General features: G+C 42.8%; 1 protein-coding gene across 1 annotated transcript in view; it reads left to right on the forward strand.

The window, feature by feature from the left end:
* The first annotated feature begins 5,418 nt into the window (after window positions 1-5,418).
* Window positions 5,419-21,072, forward strand: part of VDAC1 (voltage dependent anion channel 1) — a 42,039-nt gene continuing 26,385 nt past the window's right edge. The window contains exons 1-2 of the mRNA XM_070739262.1: window positions 5,419-5,865; window positions 17,714-17,783. Coding sequence (XP_070595363.1) covers window positions 5,740-5,865; window positions 17,714-17,783 — 196 coding nt within the window. The 5' untranslated portion in view covers window positions 5,419-5,739. The remainder of the gene's footprint in view (window positions 5,866-17,713; window positions 17,784-21,072) is intronic.

The following is a 21,072-nucleotide window of genomic DNA, read 5'->3' on the forward strand; positions in this document are numbered from 1 at the left end:
TCAATTGCAATTAGTACAGAGGAACCTCAACATACGAGCAGCTCTACGTACGAGCTACTCGAGATAAGAGCTTGGAAGGGAGCGACATTTTTCTTCGCCTCCCGAGCTCACATCCGGGATACGAGCCGAGAGGAGCCGCGCCCCCCTGATGCTTTCGGCAGCTTCCGAAGACGCTGGAAGGAAGGAAGGTAAGCCAGCGCCCGGCTCCTCTCGGCTCGTATCCCGGCACTTGGTAAGCGGAGAGGCGTTCGCCTCCCCTGCCGCCCCACTCTGGGGGTCCTTGGCTTCTGCTTGGAGGTGGGGGGATCCGAACGGTGGCAGGGGGACTGTCGCCGGCAAAGCCTTTTGTTTTTTTTAATTCCGAGGGGCCTAGCAGGGAGATAGGGAGCGCGCGCAACCGCCCATGCACCCCCGACATTTCCAGCACCCCCCCGAACCCCCAACCCGGGCTCGGGGGTTGCTAGAAAGCTCCCCCAGGCCGGCTGCGATCTTTTCAAACATGCGCACCACCTCTCCGCTGACTCCTAAAGCCGGGAAGTTCGCCAGGAGTCAGCGGAGAGGCGGTGCGCCTGTGTGAAAAGATCGCAGCCCGCCTGGGGGAGCTTTCTAGCAACCCCCGAGCCCCAGACCCGGGCTTGGGGGTTGCTAGAAAGCTCCCCCAGGCCGGCTGCGATCTTTTCAAACATGCGCATCGCCTCTCCGCTGACTCCTAAAGCCGGGAAGTTCGCCAGGAGTCAGCGGAGAGGCGGTGCACCTGTTTGAAAAGATCGCAGCCCGCCTGGGGGAGCTTTCTAGCAACCCCCGAGCCCCCAACCCGGCTGCGATCTTTTAAAACCTCCGGAGGATCCCCATCCCGGGCGGAGCAGCCTGAGAGAGTCACAACACACCGACACACGCGCGGCTCTCTCTCCATTCTTCTCTTTCCCCGGATCGCTTGCTTCCCCGGCCAGCAAGCCGGCTGCCTGGGAAAGCAAGCGATCCGGGGAAAGAGAAGAATGGAGAGAGAGCCGCGCGTGTGTCGCGGCTCTCTCAGGCTGCTCCGCCCGGGATGGGGATCCTCCGGAGGGGTGCACGGGAAGGGCTTAAGCCGCCGCCTTTTCCCTTCCCCTTCGGAGCCCGAGAGGGGGAAAGAGAAGAATGGAGAGAGAGCCGCGACACACCGACACACGCGCGGCTCTCTCTCCATTCTTCTCTTTCCCCCTCTCGGGCTCCGAAGGGGAAGGGAAAAGGCGGCGGCTTCTCTTTCCACCTCTCGGGCTCCAAAGGGGAAGGGAAAAGGCGGCGGCTTCTCTTTCCCCCTCTCGGGCTCCGAAGGGGAAGGGAAAAGGCGGCGGCTTCTCTTTTCACCTCTCGGGCTCCGAAGGGGAAGGGAAAAGGCGGCGGCTTAAGCCCTTCCCGTGCGCCCCTCCGGAGGATCCCCATCCCGGGCGGAGCAGCCTGAGAGAGCCGCGACACACGCGCGGCTCTCTCTCCATTCTTCTCTTTCCCGCTAAATCCTGTGGCAGCAAACATGCTTTGGGGGTTTGGCTGGGGGGGAGAAGAAGTAGGACCTTCCTAACTCTCTCCCCCCCAGCCAAACCCCAAAGCATGTTTGCTGCCACAGGATTTAGCGGCGAAGTGACGTGGATGGATGGAAAGCTGAAACGGGGCTGTTTCAGCTTTCCATTCCTTCACGTCCCTTCGCCGCTAGATCCTGTGGCAGCAAACATGCTTTGGGGGTTTGGCTGGGGGGGAGAAGAAGTAGGACCTTCCTAACTCTCTCCCCCCCAGCCAAACCCCCAAAGCATGTTTGCTGCCACAGGATTTAGCGGGAAAGAGAAGAATGGAGAGAGAACCGCGCGTGTGTCGCGGCTCTCTCAGGCTGCTCCGCCCGGGATGGGGATCCTCTGGAGGGGCGCACGGGAAGGGCTTAAGCCGCCGCCTTTTCCCTTCCCCTTCGGAGCCCGAGAGGTGAAAAGAGAAGCCGCCGCCTTTTCCCTTCCCCTTCGGAGCCCGAGAGGGGGAAAGAGAAGCCGCCGCCTTTTCCCTTCCCCTTCGGAGCCCGAGAGGTGGAAAGAGAAGCCGCCGCCTTTTCCCTTCCCCTTCGGAGCCCGAGAGGGGGAAAGAGAAGAATGGAGAGAGAGCCGCGCGTGTGTCGGTGTGTCGTGGCTCTCTCTCCATTCTTCTCTTTCCCCCTCTCGGACTCCGAAGGGGAAGGGAAAAGGCGGCGGCTTAAGCCCTTCCCTGTGCTTCGGAAGCCGCTGACGCGCCCCTCTGACGGTGTTCGGCGGCTTCCGAAGCACAGGGAAGGGCATTGAAAAGGTGCGAAAAGGTCCAGGAGGGGGAGAGAAAGAGAAAGAGAGAGGGGGGAGAGAGAGAAAGAGAGGGATAGAAAGAGAGAGAGAGTGAGAGATGCTCAGTGAGCCTTTCTTTGAAGTTGCCTTTCTTTCTTTCTTTCTTTCTTGCTCTTTTTCTTTCTCTCTTTTACCTTCCCTTCCTCTTTCTTCTTTTCTTTCTCCTTCCCACCTTCTACCCTCCCTCCCTTCACTCATTCCTCTCTTACTCTCCCCTTTCATAAGTTTCCTTGCTTCCTTCCTCTGTTCCTATCCCTTCCCCCTTTCTTTCTTTCTTTCTTTCTTTCTTTCTTTCTTTCTTTCTTTCTTTCTTGCTTGCTTTCTTTCTTGCTTTCTTTCTTGCTCTTTTTCTTTCTCTCTTTTACCTTCCCTTCCTCTATTTCTTCTTTTCTTTCTCCTTCCCACCTTCTTCCCTCCCTCCCTCCCTTCACTCATTCCTCTCTTACTCTCCCCTTTCATAAGTTTCCTTGCTTCCTCTGTTCCTGTCCCTTCCCCCTTTCTTTCTTTCTTTCTTTCTTTCTTGCTCTTTTTCTTTCTCTCTTTTACCTTCCCTTCCTCTATTTCTTCTTTTCTTTCTCCTTCCCACCTTCTTCCCTCCCTCCCTCCCTTCACTCATTCCTCTCTTACTCTCCCCTTTCATAAGTTTCCTTCCTTCCTTCCTCTGTTCCTGTCCCTTCCCTCTTTCCTTCCTTCCTTCCCACCCTCCGTCCATTCATTCACCCATTCCTCTCTTGATCGCTTAAAGCCGGTCCCTGCTGCAAAAAGGGTTGGGGACCTCTGTCCTACAGGATTGGGTGGCAGAGAAGTTGAACATATGTAAATTTAAAAGTTTAAGAAAGTTTACAAGTTAAGTGAAAGAAACTTCATTATTCATTTATATGTACATGTACATTTCTTCATTAAAAACATGTATTTTTGCATAATTTAGACTAACTTTGTGAGTTTTTTGAGGGCTGGAACCAATTAAAATTATTTACATTAATTCCTATGGGGAAAAGTCGTTCGAGATAAGAGCTGCTCGACTTAAGAGCCCAGGTCCGGAACGAATTAAACTCTTATCTCGAGGTACCACTGTACAGAAAAGAGCAACCAGAAGGATAAGGGGACTGGAAACCAAGACTATGAAGAGAGGTTGCTGGAACTGGACATGGATAGTCTACTCTAGCAAAAAGGAAGGCCAGAGGGGACATGATAGCAGTATATAAATATTTGAGGAGTTGCCACAGAGAGGAGGGGGTCACACTATTTTCCAGGGTACCAGAGGACCAGACCAGGAACAATGGATGGAAACTGACCAATGAGAGATTCAACCTGGAAATAAGGAAGAACTTTCTGATGGTGAGAGCGATCAACCAGTGGAATGGCCTGCTAGCGGAGGTTGTGAATGCTCCATTACTTGACACATTCAAAAAGAAATTGGACTGCCATCTGGTTGGGGTGGTGTAGGGGGGTTGGACTTGCAAGGACCCTTTCAACTCTAATAGTAAATGAATGAATGAATAAATAAATAAATGAATGAATGAATAAATAAATAAATAAAATTAGACATTTGGAAATGGAATGCAGACAGATTAGCAGCGTAAATTGAACTGAAGTTCTTGAAAGAATGCAAACATACTTATAGTGATATCTTATTGAGAAATAAAATCTGTAAAATTTGTAAGTGCATATGTATAGTCATATGAAAGTAATGTTACTTTTGTGAATTCAGAATCAATTTTTTTTGTATGACATCAAAAGTTTTTGAGCAGGAAGCTGTCCCACATATGGCTTAGCTTTATGTGACAACATAAACCATAAACATGGTTAAAGCAACCAATGAGAGCACCTGGGCTTGTCCATCGCATTATGCCAGAATGGGATCAGCAAGGCTTAGTAAGTGAATCGGTATCTTGTGATTCGGAATCTACGCTGCTTGAATCTGTTCTGCCGGCATGTGCCAACCACCCTTAATTACAGGTTAATTAGTCCAAGCAGACACACACACGATAGAAGGCAAATAAATGTCCTTTATCAACAGAAGATAAGAAAAAACTCCCTTTTAAATTTCAAAGGGATTTCTTGTAGCAACAAGGCACAGTTGAAATACAAAACAAGAATGAAATCCAGTACTAAATTCAATTACTAACTCAGTAACTGTGAAATTGGGTCACAGCTACTGTTGTCCAAACAGTGATAAACATTCACAATGAATTATAGTCCAGAGTCTGGGAATTCAAACAAAGTCTTGAATATAGTAAGTCACGGTCTTGATGAACTACGATCAGATAATCTTCCACAACGGTCAAGCCAGCACGTTGCTATTTTATCAGCAGCTCTAATTACAGGTGGCCTCTCTTATCTCCTGTAATATGTCGTAAGTTGCTCTCTCCTATGCATAGCTCTATGCATGCATGGGTCTGTCATACATTCCTCATCTGAATCCAAAGAAACCAACAAAGATAAGGAAGATTGATCTCCTCCTGGGCTGTCAGCCAAGCCCCCCTCTTCCATCACACCCACACTTCCTTCGTCATCGGATAATTCACTAGTTAACTCTATCAGGAGCAAAACAGGCCTGTGACATGTGGATGTTTCCCCCATATCCACCTCCACATTCCTTGGGGCAGGAGCTGGGTCAGAGCTAACCACAACAGAATCTAGCCAATTAAAAAAAAAGTGTTTTTAGATGAGGTTTGATATTGTTTTTAGGTTTTATATTGGGTTTCTCAGATTTTGTATTGTATTGATTTTATTATGTAAGCCGCCCTGAGTCCACAGGAGAAAGGTGGCTTAGAAATCCAATTAAATAAATAAATAAAATAAAAATGTGCTTTCTTCAATAAACCATGGTTAAATAAATTCTGCCTTAGGGCACGAACCAACAGCATCCCATTGGTACCTTCCATCTCTTTCCCATTCAATGTGCTTAATTAATGGACTTTGCTCACTTCTTCAATAGAGCTAAACCAACAGGGCCAGAAGAGGATCATCCTCATTCAGTTCATCTATCCCTCCCCCACAAGCTGTCGACCTGCACGGACTCAGGTGAGGGCTAACAACAAGCCGCTCCCCCCCACCACTTATTTTCGCCACCTCTGTATTTACAGCACCGAGGGCAACGGCGGATCGCGCATCGATCCCCCGCCCTCTGGGCATCTGGCATCTTGGCGCACTCCCGGATGCGTAAAAGACGCGAGTGACGACGCCCTTGGATTGGCGGAGTGGCCGCCTTGGCACGGAAAGTCCTGCCTTCGCTTTTCGCCGCTTCTCCAGCCCTCAGCCTATCCGCAGCCTGGGGGGGCAAGGCGATCGGGTGCGACGCCGGGGCAGGCACGTCCTCCTGCGAGCCGGGGTGGTTCCATCTGCTGGCTTGCCAGGAGGCACACTTAGGTTGCGTGCCGGGTTTTCCTCGCTTTTTTGAGCTATGCTGGGCTCAGCGCAGGGGAGGCCCGCCCCGTTCCATTCCTCCTCAGTCGCCGCTTCTGTCTCGCCAGCTGTCTCGCCCCCTCCGAAGCCTTGCTGCAGTCACGAAAAAGCCGGCGAGCACGCGGTAAGGCCGGGCAAGGGGGGGGGGGGGGGAGAACCTAAGGATTTTGGGGTATATAACGGCGTCGTGGTGGACCAGCCGCGGGAATCGGGAGGAAGAAACGTAACAGAGGGAGTTTGGGGACGGTGGTGGTGGTGGTGACACGAGATAGTGCGGCTTTGCTCACTGCCGCTATTCGACTTCCCCGCAGCAACGATGCCCGGGGAAAGGGGGGGGGGGCAGAGAGAAAGGCTCCGAGTCACGTCGGGCCTCCGGAGGAATGATCGGGGACAACTTCCTCGCCCTTCAAGCGGCATTGCCTTGCCTAAGGCATTTCAAGGCCGCGCGCAGTGGCCGAGGAGGGCGCGCCCCGAAGGGTCGCTTTTCTTGGCGCGTTTTGGAGAGGAAAAAGGGGGGCATCTGTCCTTAGCCCCGTTATGGGGCTTAAGTTCGGGCACGGCTGCTTCGGGGAGTTTTGCAATTCCGTCGCCTGTCTTTTACCCCTCACCCGTCGTTTCTGCAAATTCCCAGTCCCCGGCCTCGGTTCCCAAACTGCCGGCTCGGCTGCCGGCCGGCTCTCCCTTTCCCCAGAAGTGTTCTTTTTTTGCCTGGCTCCTATTTTAAGCAGCGGCGGAGGATGCGTTTGCCTGCCCGGCCTTGAGGTCTACCAGCTCTGGAGAAGACAAGGAGAGAGAGAAAGAGAGAGGAAGGGGTGGTGGTGGATTGGGGTCTCTTTTCTGCGCACTTATTGCGCGGGCCGAGTTTCTGGGTGACCTTCGTGAAGCGCTTTCTTTGCCTTGGCGCTCGTTATTTGACTCCATGTGCGCGCTTTCTCTCTCTCTCTCTCGGGCGCACTAGAGGCCTCGGGCGGAATGCGAACTGTGCTAGTTGGGGGGGGGGGAAGCGGCGGACGGCACTGAAAGGAGGAGGAGGAGGAGGAGAGCAAGGTCGGGCAGCCATGTCGTTGTCCACGGGCAGCAGCTCCTTCGCGCGGACTCCAGATTCCGAGGGATCCCTTTCTTAACAGCCCTTGCCGGCTCCTTTCCAGCCTCTGATCTTTCCCTTTCCTCTGGCCAGCTTCCTTCTCTTCAGCGCCCCAAGTGTCCTCCAAGTGCCCTTCCTGTCCTTGTCTGCCCTTACCCCGGTAGCTTAGAAAGCGAGTTATGATGAAAGTGAAATTCCCGAGGTTTTGTCCAAGAAGGTTATTTGTCTTTTTGACTGGATTTCCAACCCTGTTTCACTATAATGGGAAGGCACAGAATGAATGGCATGTCTTCAAGGGTGTCTGGAGGCAGAGAGGCAACCAGATTTGCTAATATCTATCTATCTATCTATCTATCTATCTATCTATCTATCTATCTATCTATCTATCTATCTATCTATCTATCTATCCTGATTTTATCTTCCCTGCCACCCCACCCAAGAAAGCTACACTGAATCAGATGCTTCAAAATAATTTCATTGATTAGAATACTGTAATCCAACAGCATTTTTCTTTTTTCAGTGGATGCCAGTTTAATATATAGTAAAAAGGATCACATCTGTAATCCCTTGATAATGAATTACGTCTGAGTTTTTTTCTGAATGCTACCAGTGTTGCAGTGGTAATAATAGATACATAACATTTATGGCTGGATGGGTATCAGTGGGTGGTAGGTCCTCAGAGACCTTGCATGGGCTCTAAAATTAATATGAGTAAAGCCTTTTTTTTTAATTTTTGAGAGGGAGAAATAGAAGGAAAATTCAGAGCTGGCATTAGATATGCCCTAATTTCCAAAAGTTCCATATGGATCCCATAAACGACTTTAGAACATCAATATAATGGGGGCTGCAGCCCAGTGCTTTTTTTTGCAGTATGGACCTGCCTAGGAGGAGTGCCATCTATCGGAGGGAGACCAAACTGAATTAGCCCTTTTAGCAAAACAGTAGCATTCAACATATGCATGCTCTCTTTCCAAAGCGTTATTCAGTCAAAGAGGTATCCCTTTTATGTTTCTTTATAGATAAGGGCAAAAGATTCTGATTCAGTACATTATTTAACAGAATCTTAAAAATATAAATATGACTAGTTAATTGCTCCAAACTACATTCAAATCACGTATAATTTTAATTTAATAACTGATAAATAACTTGCAGAAATCTGCCCATTATTTATTAGATAAATAATATTTTATTGATTTCTATCCCTTCCATATCTTTATTTTCTTTGCAACTTGGCACTATGCTTACCATGTTTCATTCAGTATGGTAGATTAGTTTCACAGTGGTTATGCTAGCGTGAACAACAAGTTTTATATGGAAACAAAAAATGCATAATCTACATTTGCTTGTTTGGTCAGCTGAAAAATGCAAATTGATCTATATGGTTGAATGTTGGATGAGAGAGTCAAGCATAATTAAACTTAGTAAAATGCAACAATACTATTGGCAAAAGGTTCTCTTTCCTCATACGAAATAGCAATATGATTCATGCAATTGGGTAATCTCTACAGGCTAGATGTGCAGAAATGCAGATATTTATGATGAAGGAAGTCAGGGTGAAAATAGTCTCCTGATTTCCCCTTTTTCAAATGTAGATCTGTGCAGTTTGGCAGAATAAGGAATGTGTTGCAGCATGGGGCATTTTCTAATAAAAATTTCAAATAACGTTAGGAGCAGCATTGGTGTTGCTTAGTGAGAAAATAATTTTTGATTGAGAGTTATGTTGACCCTGTTCTACATTGTCATATACTCTCTACAGGAGCAGGGTGCACATTTTTGCTGCACGCATAAAGAACAACAATAGCAAATATCTAAGGGAATTTTTTGGAGGCCATGGGATTTATCATTTTGCTTGCTAATAGCTCAGGAAGAAATTCCTTCTCCCCTCCCTCACAAAATATTGCACTTTAAAAATAAAAGATACTTCACCCATCTTTTAAGGCTACTTTAAAAAAGAAGAAGGAAAAAGAGACCAATGTTTGCACTTTCCAAGGAAACATCCCTGATATTCTCCTGTCATTCTTCATTTTTCTAGGCCTGTTTCTTTTGACCTTTCCTACGTCTATGGCTAAAAATAATTTCTACAGTCAGGGCACTACTTGTGGCAGCTGCAATTCATTGCATTCTCTCTGCTCTTAACCAACAGAAAATCTAACAGGATTTAGCAAACATCCTCATGAGAACCTGCAATGCAAATATGTTGCCTCCACAGCATTTTGTTTGCCATATCGTATCCTTCCCTATTTGGATTGCTTGATAAATATCAGCATCTCAGGATCAGCCCTTTTATTTTGTAGCTGCTGGTTAGCTAGAATCTGTACCCACTATCTAAGATACTGAAAAAAATGTTATGTCACTTAAGCTTTTCATTATATGTGTAGAGCTGGGGTGGGGAAACTGGTTCATTGCCGAGATAACTTTTCTGGCTGCTGTGTTGCCTTTTCTTATTTTCGGAAGCAACTCTGAAAACTTTTGCTTTTCCATTTTTTGTTTTGTGAAAATATGGAAAAGTAGAGAAGGGATATAGTGATTTCCTTGAAGAAGTAACAATACACCCCTGCAGCACTCTACATTCTGCCCACTGTTGGAAATAGCTTTGACCATAATTTAATCTAGATCTGTCTGTAATTCTTCATAATTACAGCCTTGATGGCACAGTGGTTAGAGTGCAGTACTGCAAGCAACTTCTGCTGATCACTGGGTGCCAGCAGTTTGGCAGATCAAATCTCAGTAGGCTCAAGGTTGACTCAGCCTTCCATTCTTCCAAGGTCCCTAAAATGAGGAGCCAGATAGTTGGGGGCAATATGCTTACTCTTTGTAAACCACTTAGAAAAGGCTATAAAGCACTGTGAAGAGGTATATAAGTCTAAATGCTATTGCTAATGCTATAATTTATTCTCCACCAATCTAATGGGTATTTTCCATAGGTAATGACCCCTTAAGTGCAAACAAAAGTTTGTGATAGATTATTCTTCTCGTCTTGTGACAATTTTATACATATTCTATCTGAAGAAAGTTGGATAATTAATTTCTACTAGTGTTTCAGTCATTGCCATTTTATAAGCTTAAGTCAAAACATCAGAAAATACTTAAATTGTGAAAGGTTGCTGTATGCTCACAAGGATCAAAAGCTAAACTTTTTTTTAAATGATTGAATGATTTGCCCTTCATTATTTTGAAATGATGATTCAGGTACACAAGCATTTCTGGAATTTTTCATTCATCAGTGCCAAGATAGGTAATAATGGATTGGGATTGAGCAAGCTCTGAGCCAATCCTTCTATATTTTATGAAGTAAGCCGTGGAATAAAATGGTGATTCAGGTAGTGGAATTTTTTAAAATAGTGTATGGCACATATTAGCCCAGGATCATTTGAGGTGACTGTCTCTGTGAAAGCAATTTTTTTCAGGCAGTATTTTTTTTTAACCTGTGGGCAAGTGCCAGTGGGCAATCAGGGGGAGCCTTCTTTCCTGTCCCTACATGGTTTATTCATTTATGGGAATTGAGCCACCAAGCTGCCAACCTCAGTGGAGTGCAGGCTCAGCGTCTTACCACGTGAGCCACCGTAGCCCCTCAGGTAGTGGAAAACAATAGCTATAAGCATATATCTGAATGTAGGTTTGTTAAGAGGCTGAATGACTGAAGACCTGAAGTTCCTGAGTTTTACATGGAACTGCCAATAATAACATTTTATATATTCAGCTTTGGCACTTGTTTTCATACATTGTATTATATTTTCCTATGGTTTTTGATCTGGTTTTGGCATAGCCAAAGAGCGAACTGAACTTTGGTGGCTTAGGATAACAGGGGTTTTGATGTTTGAAAGACTTCAAGGAGAAATCATTTATTCTGATAGTTTTATTCATAGTTTAAACCAGGGGTTTCCAATCTTGGTAATTTTAAAGATTTGTGAACTACAACTCCCAGAATTCTTCAACCAGTCATAAAGGGTTGAGCCGTGAGGAATTCTCCGAGTTAAAATCCACAAGTCTTAAGGTTGCCAAGTTTGGAAATACTCTGATTTAAAAAAAAAATCAAACAAAAAGAGCCTCCTAAGATAGGTTGTTTCAGATCTAGTTTTCACGTCAGTTGTAAGTTCTGATGAAATTTAAGGCACATATAATAAACTGCAATGTAGGAAGATGCTGGAGGCAGATATCACCTTAGTGACAATGGCAAAGCATTAATTCATACTATGTAGGAGAAGGCAATGGCAAATCACTTCTGTATTTTTACCAGAAAAATTATATAGATTGAAAATATAAAATGATTGATGATATTGTGCTGAATAATGGACCTGTCCGGTTGGATGGCACTCAACATACTACTGAGAGAAAGTGATAATCCTTCTAAATACTAATCAAGTTTATGACATTGTTAGATTAAAGTCTTCGTCTAGTTGCTAATGTCATATAGGGGGTAAAGTCTGAACCTTGAACATAATTACAGTAGGAGCATGACAATGTGAAAGGTTAGCATAGTGAAATATGAAATGAAACAGTTACAAATTGACATCTTAGAAAAATGAGATGGACTGGGATTGGATATTTTCAGACATAAGATCACAGTTTTTGTTACTCGGGAAATGAAAAACAAAAGAAGGAATGGTTCTATTTTTATAGTTATGAAAGGTATAGCAAGACTGGTAAAGTAAAATGTTGAATAACCATTTGTCTGAAGTGGTGGAGGGTTTCCTACTTAAGCAGGGGGTTGGACTAGAAGACCTCCAAGATCCCATCCAACTCTGTTATTCTATTCTATTCTTAATATAATGTAACATAACATAACATAATATACCGGTAGTATAACAGAACAGAAGTAGTATAAGAAGTACTTTGCTAGAGTGTAGTCAATGACTGAATAATATTAATTGGACAATCCTTTAAATATAATGATAATCTGACTTTATGCTTTGTTTAACTACAGGCAGAAGAAGGGGAAGTTGATAAGTTTTATTGAAGTCAACAAAATGTGCAAGCGAGTTTGTTGTGATTCACCCAGATGGGCAGCTATATAAATCTTTAGATAGAGTGAGTGAATAAGTGCTGTTTGTGATTGCAGGCTGGAATACAAAGTTGAAAACATGAAATGGAAAATGTAGTCAGATTTATGGTTTAGGAAACAGGAGAGTGTTGTAATCCTCAATTGACAACAGTTTATTTAGTGACTAAATGATTAAAATCTCAGAAAGCATCTTATAAAAGAGAAGAATTACAAAAACAGCTGTAAAGACATTAAAGATGGAAATAGATGAGGTTCCAAATTTGAATTGAAATGCCAAAGGATGTTAGTGGACACAAAGTAATTGAGAAGTAGCTGATTTAAAAGCGATCAAGGAAACATAGAAGTGGTATACGGAAACATTGTACAGTAGCAATGTTAACATCCAAGAAAGCTGAGAAGATACTGACTTACAAGAGCTGCTAACACTATGAATGAAGTTAGATCAACACTGTAGTCATTGCCAAGTTGGAAGGCTACAAGAATTGTTAGAATACCCATTGAAAAATGGCAAACAACAGCAGAAACAAAATAGAAAAATTTCTAACTTAACTATACCAGTAAACCTGGGAAATAATATAGTGGCCCACAGATTGGAAGAGGTCAATCATTCCAATATAAAAAAGGAGAGATAACAAAATGTGCAAATTATCATACAATAGCCTTAATTTCACATCATAGCAAAATAATGCAACACAGTTTGGAGCCCTGTATGGAAGAAAAAAATAGCAGATATTCAAGACAACTCAGAAAAGGCAAAAAAAAAAGACATTATTGCTGATATATAATTGAGAAAGATAATCACTGGCCTGTTTTTTCTGGTGGGTAGTAGAATAGAACAGAATAACAGAGTTGGATGAGATCTTGGAGGTCTTCTAATCCAGCCCCCTGCTTAGGCAGTGTTCTGTCTGGGTCACTCCGGAAGCCAATACCAACCCAAAAAGAGAAGTCAGATACACCGATAAAAGGCAAAGGCAGTTTATAAAATTCAAGAAAAAACACAGGTAACAGAAAATGTCCTTACAAACAGGAAAATGCTGTATCTTCAGACATATCCATGAAGGCAAAAGTCCATGCAGCAATACAGGTACAGGATTCTTGCTGCCAATACGAGGCTGTAGATAGCAGACCTACACCTCCCACGGGTCTTCCAAACTGCTGGGCCACAAGCCAGGAACAGAGACGCCGAGAACAAAGCAGGACACCGTAACTCCAACTGATAACACTCCACATGGCTTCAAGGGTTTGCCTGCCTTTTAAACCCTGCTAAGGAGGACCACACCCAAGCCCAGCTGTTCCTAATTCAGTGCTGATAATACTTCTTTAATTGCTCCTTTCTCTGATCTGAACGTCTCTGTCGCATGTCAATGATGGCTTGTGCGTCATCACCTAATGACTCCAAGCTACTGGCTGGGGAGAGCCCCCGCCCCCCGGGCTCTCATGCTGTTCTCCTTCATCCCATTCCTGACTTTCCTCTCCCCCGTCCGACTGTTCAGCCCCCTCCTCTTCGCTGTCCTCCTCCTCCGGGCATGGAGCCAGCAGAGACACAGCCGGTCCCTGAGCAGCCTCAGGCTGAACCACAACAGGCAGTATACCCTATACCATTTCAGACAAAATGGTTATCCAACATCTTTTAAAAAACTTCCAGTGTTGGAGCATTCATAACTTCTGGAGGCAATTTGTTCCACTGACTGTCAGTGGAAATTGTCAGGAAATTTCTCCTTAGTTCTATGTTGCTTCTCTCCTTGATTAGTTTCCATCCATTTCTTCTTGTCCTGCGCTCAGGTGCTTTGGAGAATAGCTTTTTACAGCATTTATATTAAAGACTCTTTTAGTATAATTTGTAGGGATATAAAAGCTAATGATATTTAGTAGGTAAATGGCAGATTTGAAAACAGATTCAGTGTTTAGAATTAATTTCATTATATTATACATTAATTCCCAAAACGGCTAAACCACCAAATATAGAATAATTGATTATTACATTTCCAACAATTTTTTTTGAAAATGAATGATCAGTTTTAGCTATCAGAATTGGAGTAATATAAATATTTATCAAAAGTAGATACTATCAAAATGACCCAAAGGTTTATAGGTACAAATGATAAAATATAGAATATATATAATTAAAAAATAGAATTAGAAACAGAATTAAGAACGCCCGCTTTGTCTAAGTATAACATACACTGTAAATTTCATGATTTTCCTCCATTGAAATTTCCAATGCTGCATGCCAATTTTTCTATAAATTTTACATCCATTTGATCATGCAATCTTAATTTGTTCGGTTGCTGAGTCATACTTCACACAAAATGTATAAATACAGGTAATTCTCAGTTTACAAAGACAAATTGGGATTGAAATTACCATGACTAAAGTGTGTCATGTGATCATGTCTCTTAGAAACATAGAAGATTGACGGCAGAAAAAGACCTCATGGTCCATCTAGTCTGCCCTTATCCTATTTCTTGTATTTTATCTTAGGATGGATCTATGTTTATCCTAGGCATATTTAAATTCAGTTACTGTGGATTTACCAACCACGTCTGCTGGAAGCTTGTTCCAAGCATCTACTCTTTCAGTAAAATAATATTTTCTCACATTACTTCTAATCTTTCCTCCAACTAAACTCAGATTGTGCCCTTGTTCTTGTGTTCGCTTTCCTATTAAAAACACTTCTCTCCTGAACCTTATTTAACCCTTTAACATATTTAAATGTTTCCATCATGTTTTAAAGGGCCTAGAAGGGGAGAAGATGGGAAGAACATCAATGGGACCTCAATGGGAAGATGTGCTACCAAATATCCAAAAAGGCAAAAGAGGACACAACCAATTGAAAAGAAATTGGGGGGGAGGGGAGAAAAGAAAAGAGAAAAACACACCTAAGTGTTTAACTTTCTTGAACTGTGCAACAAAAATTTCAAAAAAGTATTTAGATCTACATGTATACATATTGCAACCTTTCTTCAAGACAGAAATGTACTAAACTGAATTAGGAGGCAAAAGTATTTAGCTTGTAACTGATTTAAAGTCTTGTCTATTTCAGGTAGCAGCTGCAAAGGGAGGGAAGAGTACTAATCAGCTGATTGAGTCACAGCTGAGCTTGTTAATTTGCAGTTAGCAGTTAATTAATCAAGTGCTGCACTGTGGAAAAACCTATCCAGGAAGATGTAGTTTGTTAGAGCATCAAAGACAGACAATATTTGATTTCAAGGCTATGCCTGCTAGATAGAGGCCTCACCCAAAGTAGTCAGTTGCTCCCTTATTTAGCTAGTATAATTTGAGAACCTTGTCTATGTTGGTAGTCCCACTAGTATCTCTATAACAAACCTAGGTATGGTTGGGATAGTAATTCCATTGAGCTCAAATTGGCAAAGACAATTTCTTAAGTTATCTAGCAACAATATTCTGTTCTGGCACTTAATGCTCCATGCTGGAAGTAGCTATTAAAATACATAGGAAGCATCACTGCATTTGTAATACCCTTAATTTATAAATTGGTTCTCCTGGTCAGCCAAAATGAGCAGTAATTCAAACCCAGGTATTTCTAACTGAGTGATTTAGGGACTTTTGCCAATTGAGAATGCTTATCATCTATATCCTAATTTTAATTTATTTTCTGCTTGCACAAAATTAAGATAATGCAAACCCCAAATGACAAAATCTTTGCAGAACACTAGGTCTCCTTAGCTGCTTGTCATTGAGAGGCAGAGGTAGTGGTGAGTGCAGTTTAAAGAGTGCTGCATCTGCTGCTTCATTAAAGAACTGAGGGTGAAACCTTTAATGTTTACAGTGAAGCAGTTTACATTATGCAAAAGTGAGATAACGTGCTTCTTTTTCACAGATAAGTTAAATCATCAGGGTCTCATGTATTGAATCCTTCTTGGCTATCACATCCAAGATTATATTATGGCTATACTACTTCTGTAAGGGGAAGGTCAAACAACTTAAATTGAACAGTGTTTTTCTTTGGTGGGAATATTTGAAAAAAAAAAGATAATGTAAAATAAGAACTTTTAATTGAAAGAAGAGAGATATTGTTACATTACAATGGAATGTGTGAATAATCTGAGGAAAAGTTCCTGCCTAGGAAACAATCAGACAAGAGAAGCAAGAACCTCCAGTTGTTTAAATCCAGGGGAAGAAATTTAGAAAGGATCCACCTTAATGGATCAAGTTAAAAGTGGTGATAGAAAGTTTGTACCTTCAGATTTGCAAGATTCTGTTAACATCACCCAGGGGTGTCAACCTTGATTTCATCGAGGGCCGCATCTGGATTGTGTTTGGTCTCAGGGGGTTGGAGTGGGCACATCCAGGGTGGACATGGCCAGCTTAATTATTTCTGTCGGCATCTGTGGTGGCCTGAGTGCTCTGCCAGCAAAAATGGGCTCCTGAGCTCCGTTGTCAGTTGTGATGGCTTCTTGCAACCCTTTGCCTGTGAAAATGGAGCTTGCCCCCAACCCAAGCTCCCTTTTCACTGGAAGGAGGTTGCAGGAGGTCGTTGGAACCGACAATGGAGCTCGGGAGCCTATTTTCACTGGCAGAGGCACTGTGGGCCGGTCTTTCACTGTTTCCAGGGTGGTCCCATGGGCCAGATCTAAGCACCCTGTGGGCCAGATCCGGCCTATAGGCCTTGAGTTTGACACCCCTGATGTAGCCAGATAGTAAAGTAGATTTAGTTCATCTAGTGATGTTTCATGTCTGGTTTACTTCAGGTAAAAATTACTTGAACATTTCTAGTTTGTTTCATCTCTGTTTTTAGTTGGTTTTATCTTGTCCATGGATTGGTTAGGTGCTTGAGCAGAACTCAAGTACAAGTGAAGAGCTAGTAAAATATAAATCATGGCTTTTCAATGCTGGCTAAGCAATTTGGGGAGTTCACAAAGTTTCCAAGTTTGGAAAAACACTATTATAAATCGGCCACTTTCCTTCCTTCTAGCATCTTTGCGCACCGGGGCACAGCAAGTGTTTTTATGCCTGGAGCGCATCTCTCCAACCTCGGCTGCTGCAGGCAGGGAAATCTCTTGACTGGGGTGGAATGAGAGAGGGGTGGTCTTCCCTTTTTTCCCCCTTGCCTGCCCCTCCCCTGGGTCTGGCCCTGCGGTCCGCCCTCCCCTCCCCAGGCTACTCTGGGCCTCACATGGTTCCTTTAAGAATTGGTCTACATGGCACTATTATAAATCAGCCACGCATTTCCACCAGCTTACTATGAATTCTCTTTTTTTAAAAAAATAATTTTTATTTCAGATATATACATTTAAAAGGACATTTTCTCAATCATTACATATTTACATTCACCATCAAAGGAAGCAGAAAGAGAAGTGAAAGAAAAAACCATAGACATAACAAAAACAGACTGTTGTCTCATTGACAGCTTAGTTTTCATTGACATTGTTAGTTGACATTGTCTTTGTCTTACATATCAGATGTACAGTACAGTATATTTAGCTTACCATGATTTCAAAGCATTTATTTATTTATTCTAATTTATATGCCGCCTTTCTCCTAGTGGACTCAGGGCGACTCACAGCATGAGTTTGAATCAGCCATAAGGAATTGTTGCAGTAGGACACATGGATTCAAAGCTTCGTTTTTGGTACAGAGAACCTTGCATGAATCAAAATAGACAAAGCAATTGAATATTTAATCTTGTTTCAATTTTTTTAAATTAACAATGGTTTCGATTTGATCACAAAACTGATCAAGTATGTTGAAGGCGTCTGAATTACTCACAGAGCTAAAATCTGGAATTTGGGATCCAAATGAAAATTTTTTGCTATAGGTAATTTCAACTTGCTTTTTGGAAATCTAGACTTTTAGAATCATAAATACATTGCAGATTTTTGGGCTGATAGCAGAAGCATAATTGTGACATCTTTATTTTAACAGAAAATGGCCGTGCCTCCTCCATATACTGATTTAGGAAAAGCTGCCCGAGACATCTTCACCAAGGGATATGGTAAATATTGTCAAGAAAATCTTTTTCTTTCTATCACTTGCATCCAAATGGTAGTTCTAGTAGAGGATATAAAAGAGTTTTTAAACAAAATGAACTTCTGATATTGTCAACTAGCAAATCAATGTGTTATACTTCTCATTTTATCCTGGTTTAGTGGCCTGTTTGGCAGCTTATATAATTTATGTGCTTTACTTCTTATTTGAGGTCTAGCAAAATTTGACTTTTGAGCATGAAAGTTTTATGTTGATTTCGGATTTATTTATTCATTCGTTCGTTCATTCATTCATTCATTCATTCATTCATTCATTCATTCATTCATTCAATTTTTATGCCGCCCTTCTCCTTAGACTCAGGAGGGCTTACAACATGTTAGCAATAGCACTTTTTAACAGAGCCAGCATGTTGCCTCCAAAATCCGGGTCTTTATTTTACCCACCTCGGAAGGATGGAAGGCTGAGTATACCTTGAGCCGGAGATGAGATTTGAACTGCTGACCTACAGATCTACAGTCAGCTTCAGGGGCCTGCAGTACAGCACTCTACTTGCTACGCCACCCCGGCTCTTTATTCTAGAATTTATATAATTCTGGGTGGTGGTGGGGACATGTAGCGCTAGGTTTGGTTAGTACTTACGGTAGTAGTAAATGGGAGAAAAAACAAAAAATCCAGAGATGTGACTTAGAAAAGCATCCCAGAAGGCTATGGCAAATTTGTTGTCAAGGCAACAACATAGACTTGTCTGTGTAGTTGCCAGAAACTGAGCTCATGATATTTTCCTTAGCAATGCATTCCCTACTCTCATCAATGTATAAATATATGCTAGGCTTGAACTCAATTGCAGTATTGACCCAGAATCCAGTTGTTCTTTATGGATGGCCTGTAGCTTAACCTAATTATGTCTTTATTTATTATATCAGAATGTGTAATGCATCTCTTTAAAATTCATTGTTTTTATTCTCCAATAAATAAGTAGAAAATTGCAAATCTAATGTGTTAAGGGGCAAACACGTTGAACAAGCTTAAGCTTAAGGACATAGTCTCTTGAAGCAATTTAACAATTTCTGTAATATGATAGAAGTTTCCAGCTTTCTTTTCTCTTTCCTCCTCCAATTTTCTTAGTTTAAAAAACTAGGTTATTAGTTCAATGGGTTATTAAGGGGTGTCCAACTCATGTTATCACATGATGTATTGGGACTTTTTCCCCCCTTTGGGCCGCAAGTTTGACAGCCCTGGATTTTTCCTTGAGTAAAGAAGGCCCAATGTTATTTTTGAAAGTTCAGGTCCTACAGAGTAAAACCAAGTTTTAGCTGAAGGGGCTTTGGAGCCTTAGTGTTGAAAAATCCAGTTCACTTAACGATTAAATGGCTGTATCTTCTCTGCCACTGAAGAAATAACTTGCTCTGGAGCCTCTTCTATTTTATTTTAGGTTGAGCACATACAGGCTAGCTTGATTTACAATTGGCGATGATGAATAGCAAAGAGTCAGATGCAAAGGTTAGGCTGTTGTTTCAGAACCATGCAATTAGTTTAATCCAGTGATAGTGAACCTATGGCATGGGTGCCACAGGTGGCACGTGGAGCCATATCTACTGGCACATGAGCTGTTGCCCTAGCCCAGCTCCAATGTGCATGTATATGCCAGCCAGCTGATTTTTGGCTCACGCCAGAGACTCTGGAAAGGCGTTTTTGGCTTCCAGAGAGCCTCTAGGAGGATGGGGAGGGCATTTTTACCCTCTTCCAGCTCCAGGGAAGCCTTTGGAGCCTGTGGAGAGTGAAACACAAGCCTACTTGGCCCACCAGAAGTTGGGACACAGGCCATTTCCGGCCTCCAGAGGATCTCCCTTTTTGCCCTCCCCAGGCATTAAATTATGGGTGTGGGCACTCGTGTATGTATGATAGCATGCACGCACCCGAGGAAAAAAAGGTTCTCCATCACTGGTTTAGTCTAAAACTGAATCTTGATGTAGAGCCACAAGTGTAGCCCAAGACAGTCCAGAGGTCCAAATGCCAAATAGTTGAGTCAATTGATCTGGGTCGAAGAGCCAAGATGCAAGAAACAGAGCAGGACACAAGGATGAAGATCTAAGGATGTCAATTATTCCCAGCCAAGAGGCCAGCCCCTGGTATTTTCTCTGAAATAGATGCTGGCATGCCTCAGTTATGGGTACTCAAGCCTTTGTTTCTAAAATAACTGAGCATAACAGTTCTGTGTGTTCCTGAAAAGTTACCGAGGGCATCCTTAGACTCGGTGCTTTGTCAGCCTCGGGATTGTTTGTTTCCTGACTCCCAAGTCTCCTACCCACCCATTAGATCAGCCTTTAGCACCCTGAGACTTTAATAGAGCCTCAGGGACTGTTCTGCAATTGGTTTTTCATAGGCTTCAGTTTGAATGATTTTGCCTAAACTGTCCTTTGGTAGTCCTCGACTTATGACCATTTGTTTAGTGACAGTTCAAGTTACAATGGCACTGGGAAAAAAATGGCTTATAACCGTTTTTCATGCTTAAGACCATTTTCACAAAATCAAAATGTAGATGCTTGGCGATTGACTCATATTTATGATGTCTGCAGTGTTTTGGGGTCATATGATTGCCTTTTGCAACCTTCTGACTAGCAAAGTCAGTGGAGAAGCCAAATTAGTTTAACAACCGTGTTATTAATGTAATAACCGATTTCACTGAATGTTGCAAGAAAGGTTGTAAAATGGAACAAATTTCAGTCGTCTGTCTTAGCAAGAAGCAGGGAGAAATTTGGGGTTCAGTTGTGATTGTAAGTCGAGGACTATTTATGCTTCAGTTAAAGCAGGGGGTGCTGAAACTCACAAAGCACAGTTTAACTTTTTTTTTTCTTTTTCTTTTGAAAGGGCTTTATTTTTTAATATTTTTTCAAAATACTGAAAAAATAATGGGAAAATAAATTCCAAAGGATGATGCATTCCCGGTAGAATTCCAAAAATAAGGCTGGCTAGATTGCAAAGCATCATTTGGAAACACCCTAAATATTTTCAGTGGCCATAGAGTAGAGCAATATTCAGTGTGACTAAAAGAAGCCAAACCAAACCAAATAAACTTGATTTCTTAAATGCTCTTCTTCCTACATAGGAAGTGCAAATGTTATAATGTTTATTTATGATTATACTGTTTATTTTATTCTCCGTACTGAAGGAGCGGGTCCAGCAGTCACATGGGTTGCTCATGTCCAATCCGGTGGAACTGAGCCTAGTATTAAAAAAGCTTGCCGGATCCGCCCCTTCCCCAAAATTCGCTCAGTTCGCATATCCTGCGGTTGTAT

This window comes from Erythrolamprus reginae, chromosome 2 (assembly GCF_031021105.1).
Source record: "Erythrolamprus reginae isolate rEryReg1 chromosome 2, rEryReg1.hap1, whole genome shotgun sequence".
Lineage (NCBI taxonomy): Eukaryota > Metazoa > Chordata > Lepidosauria > Squamata > Dipsadidae > Erythrolamprus > Erythrolamprus reginae.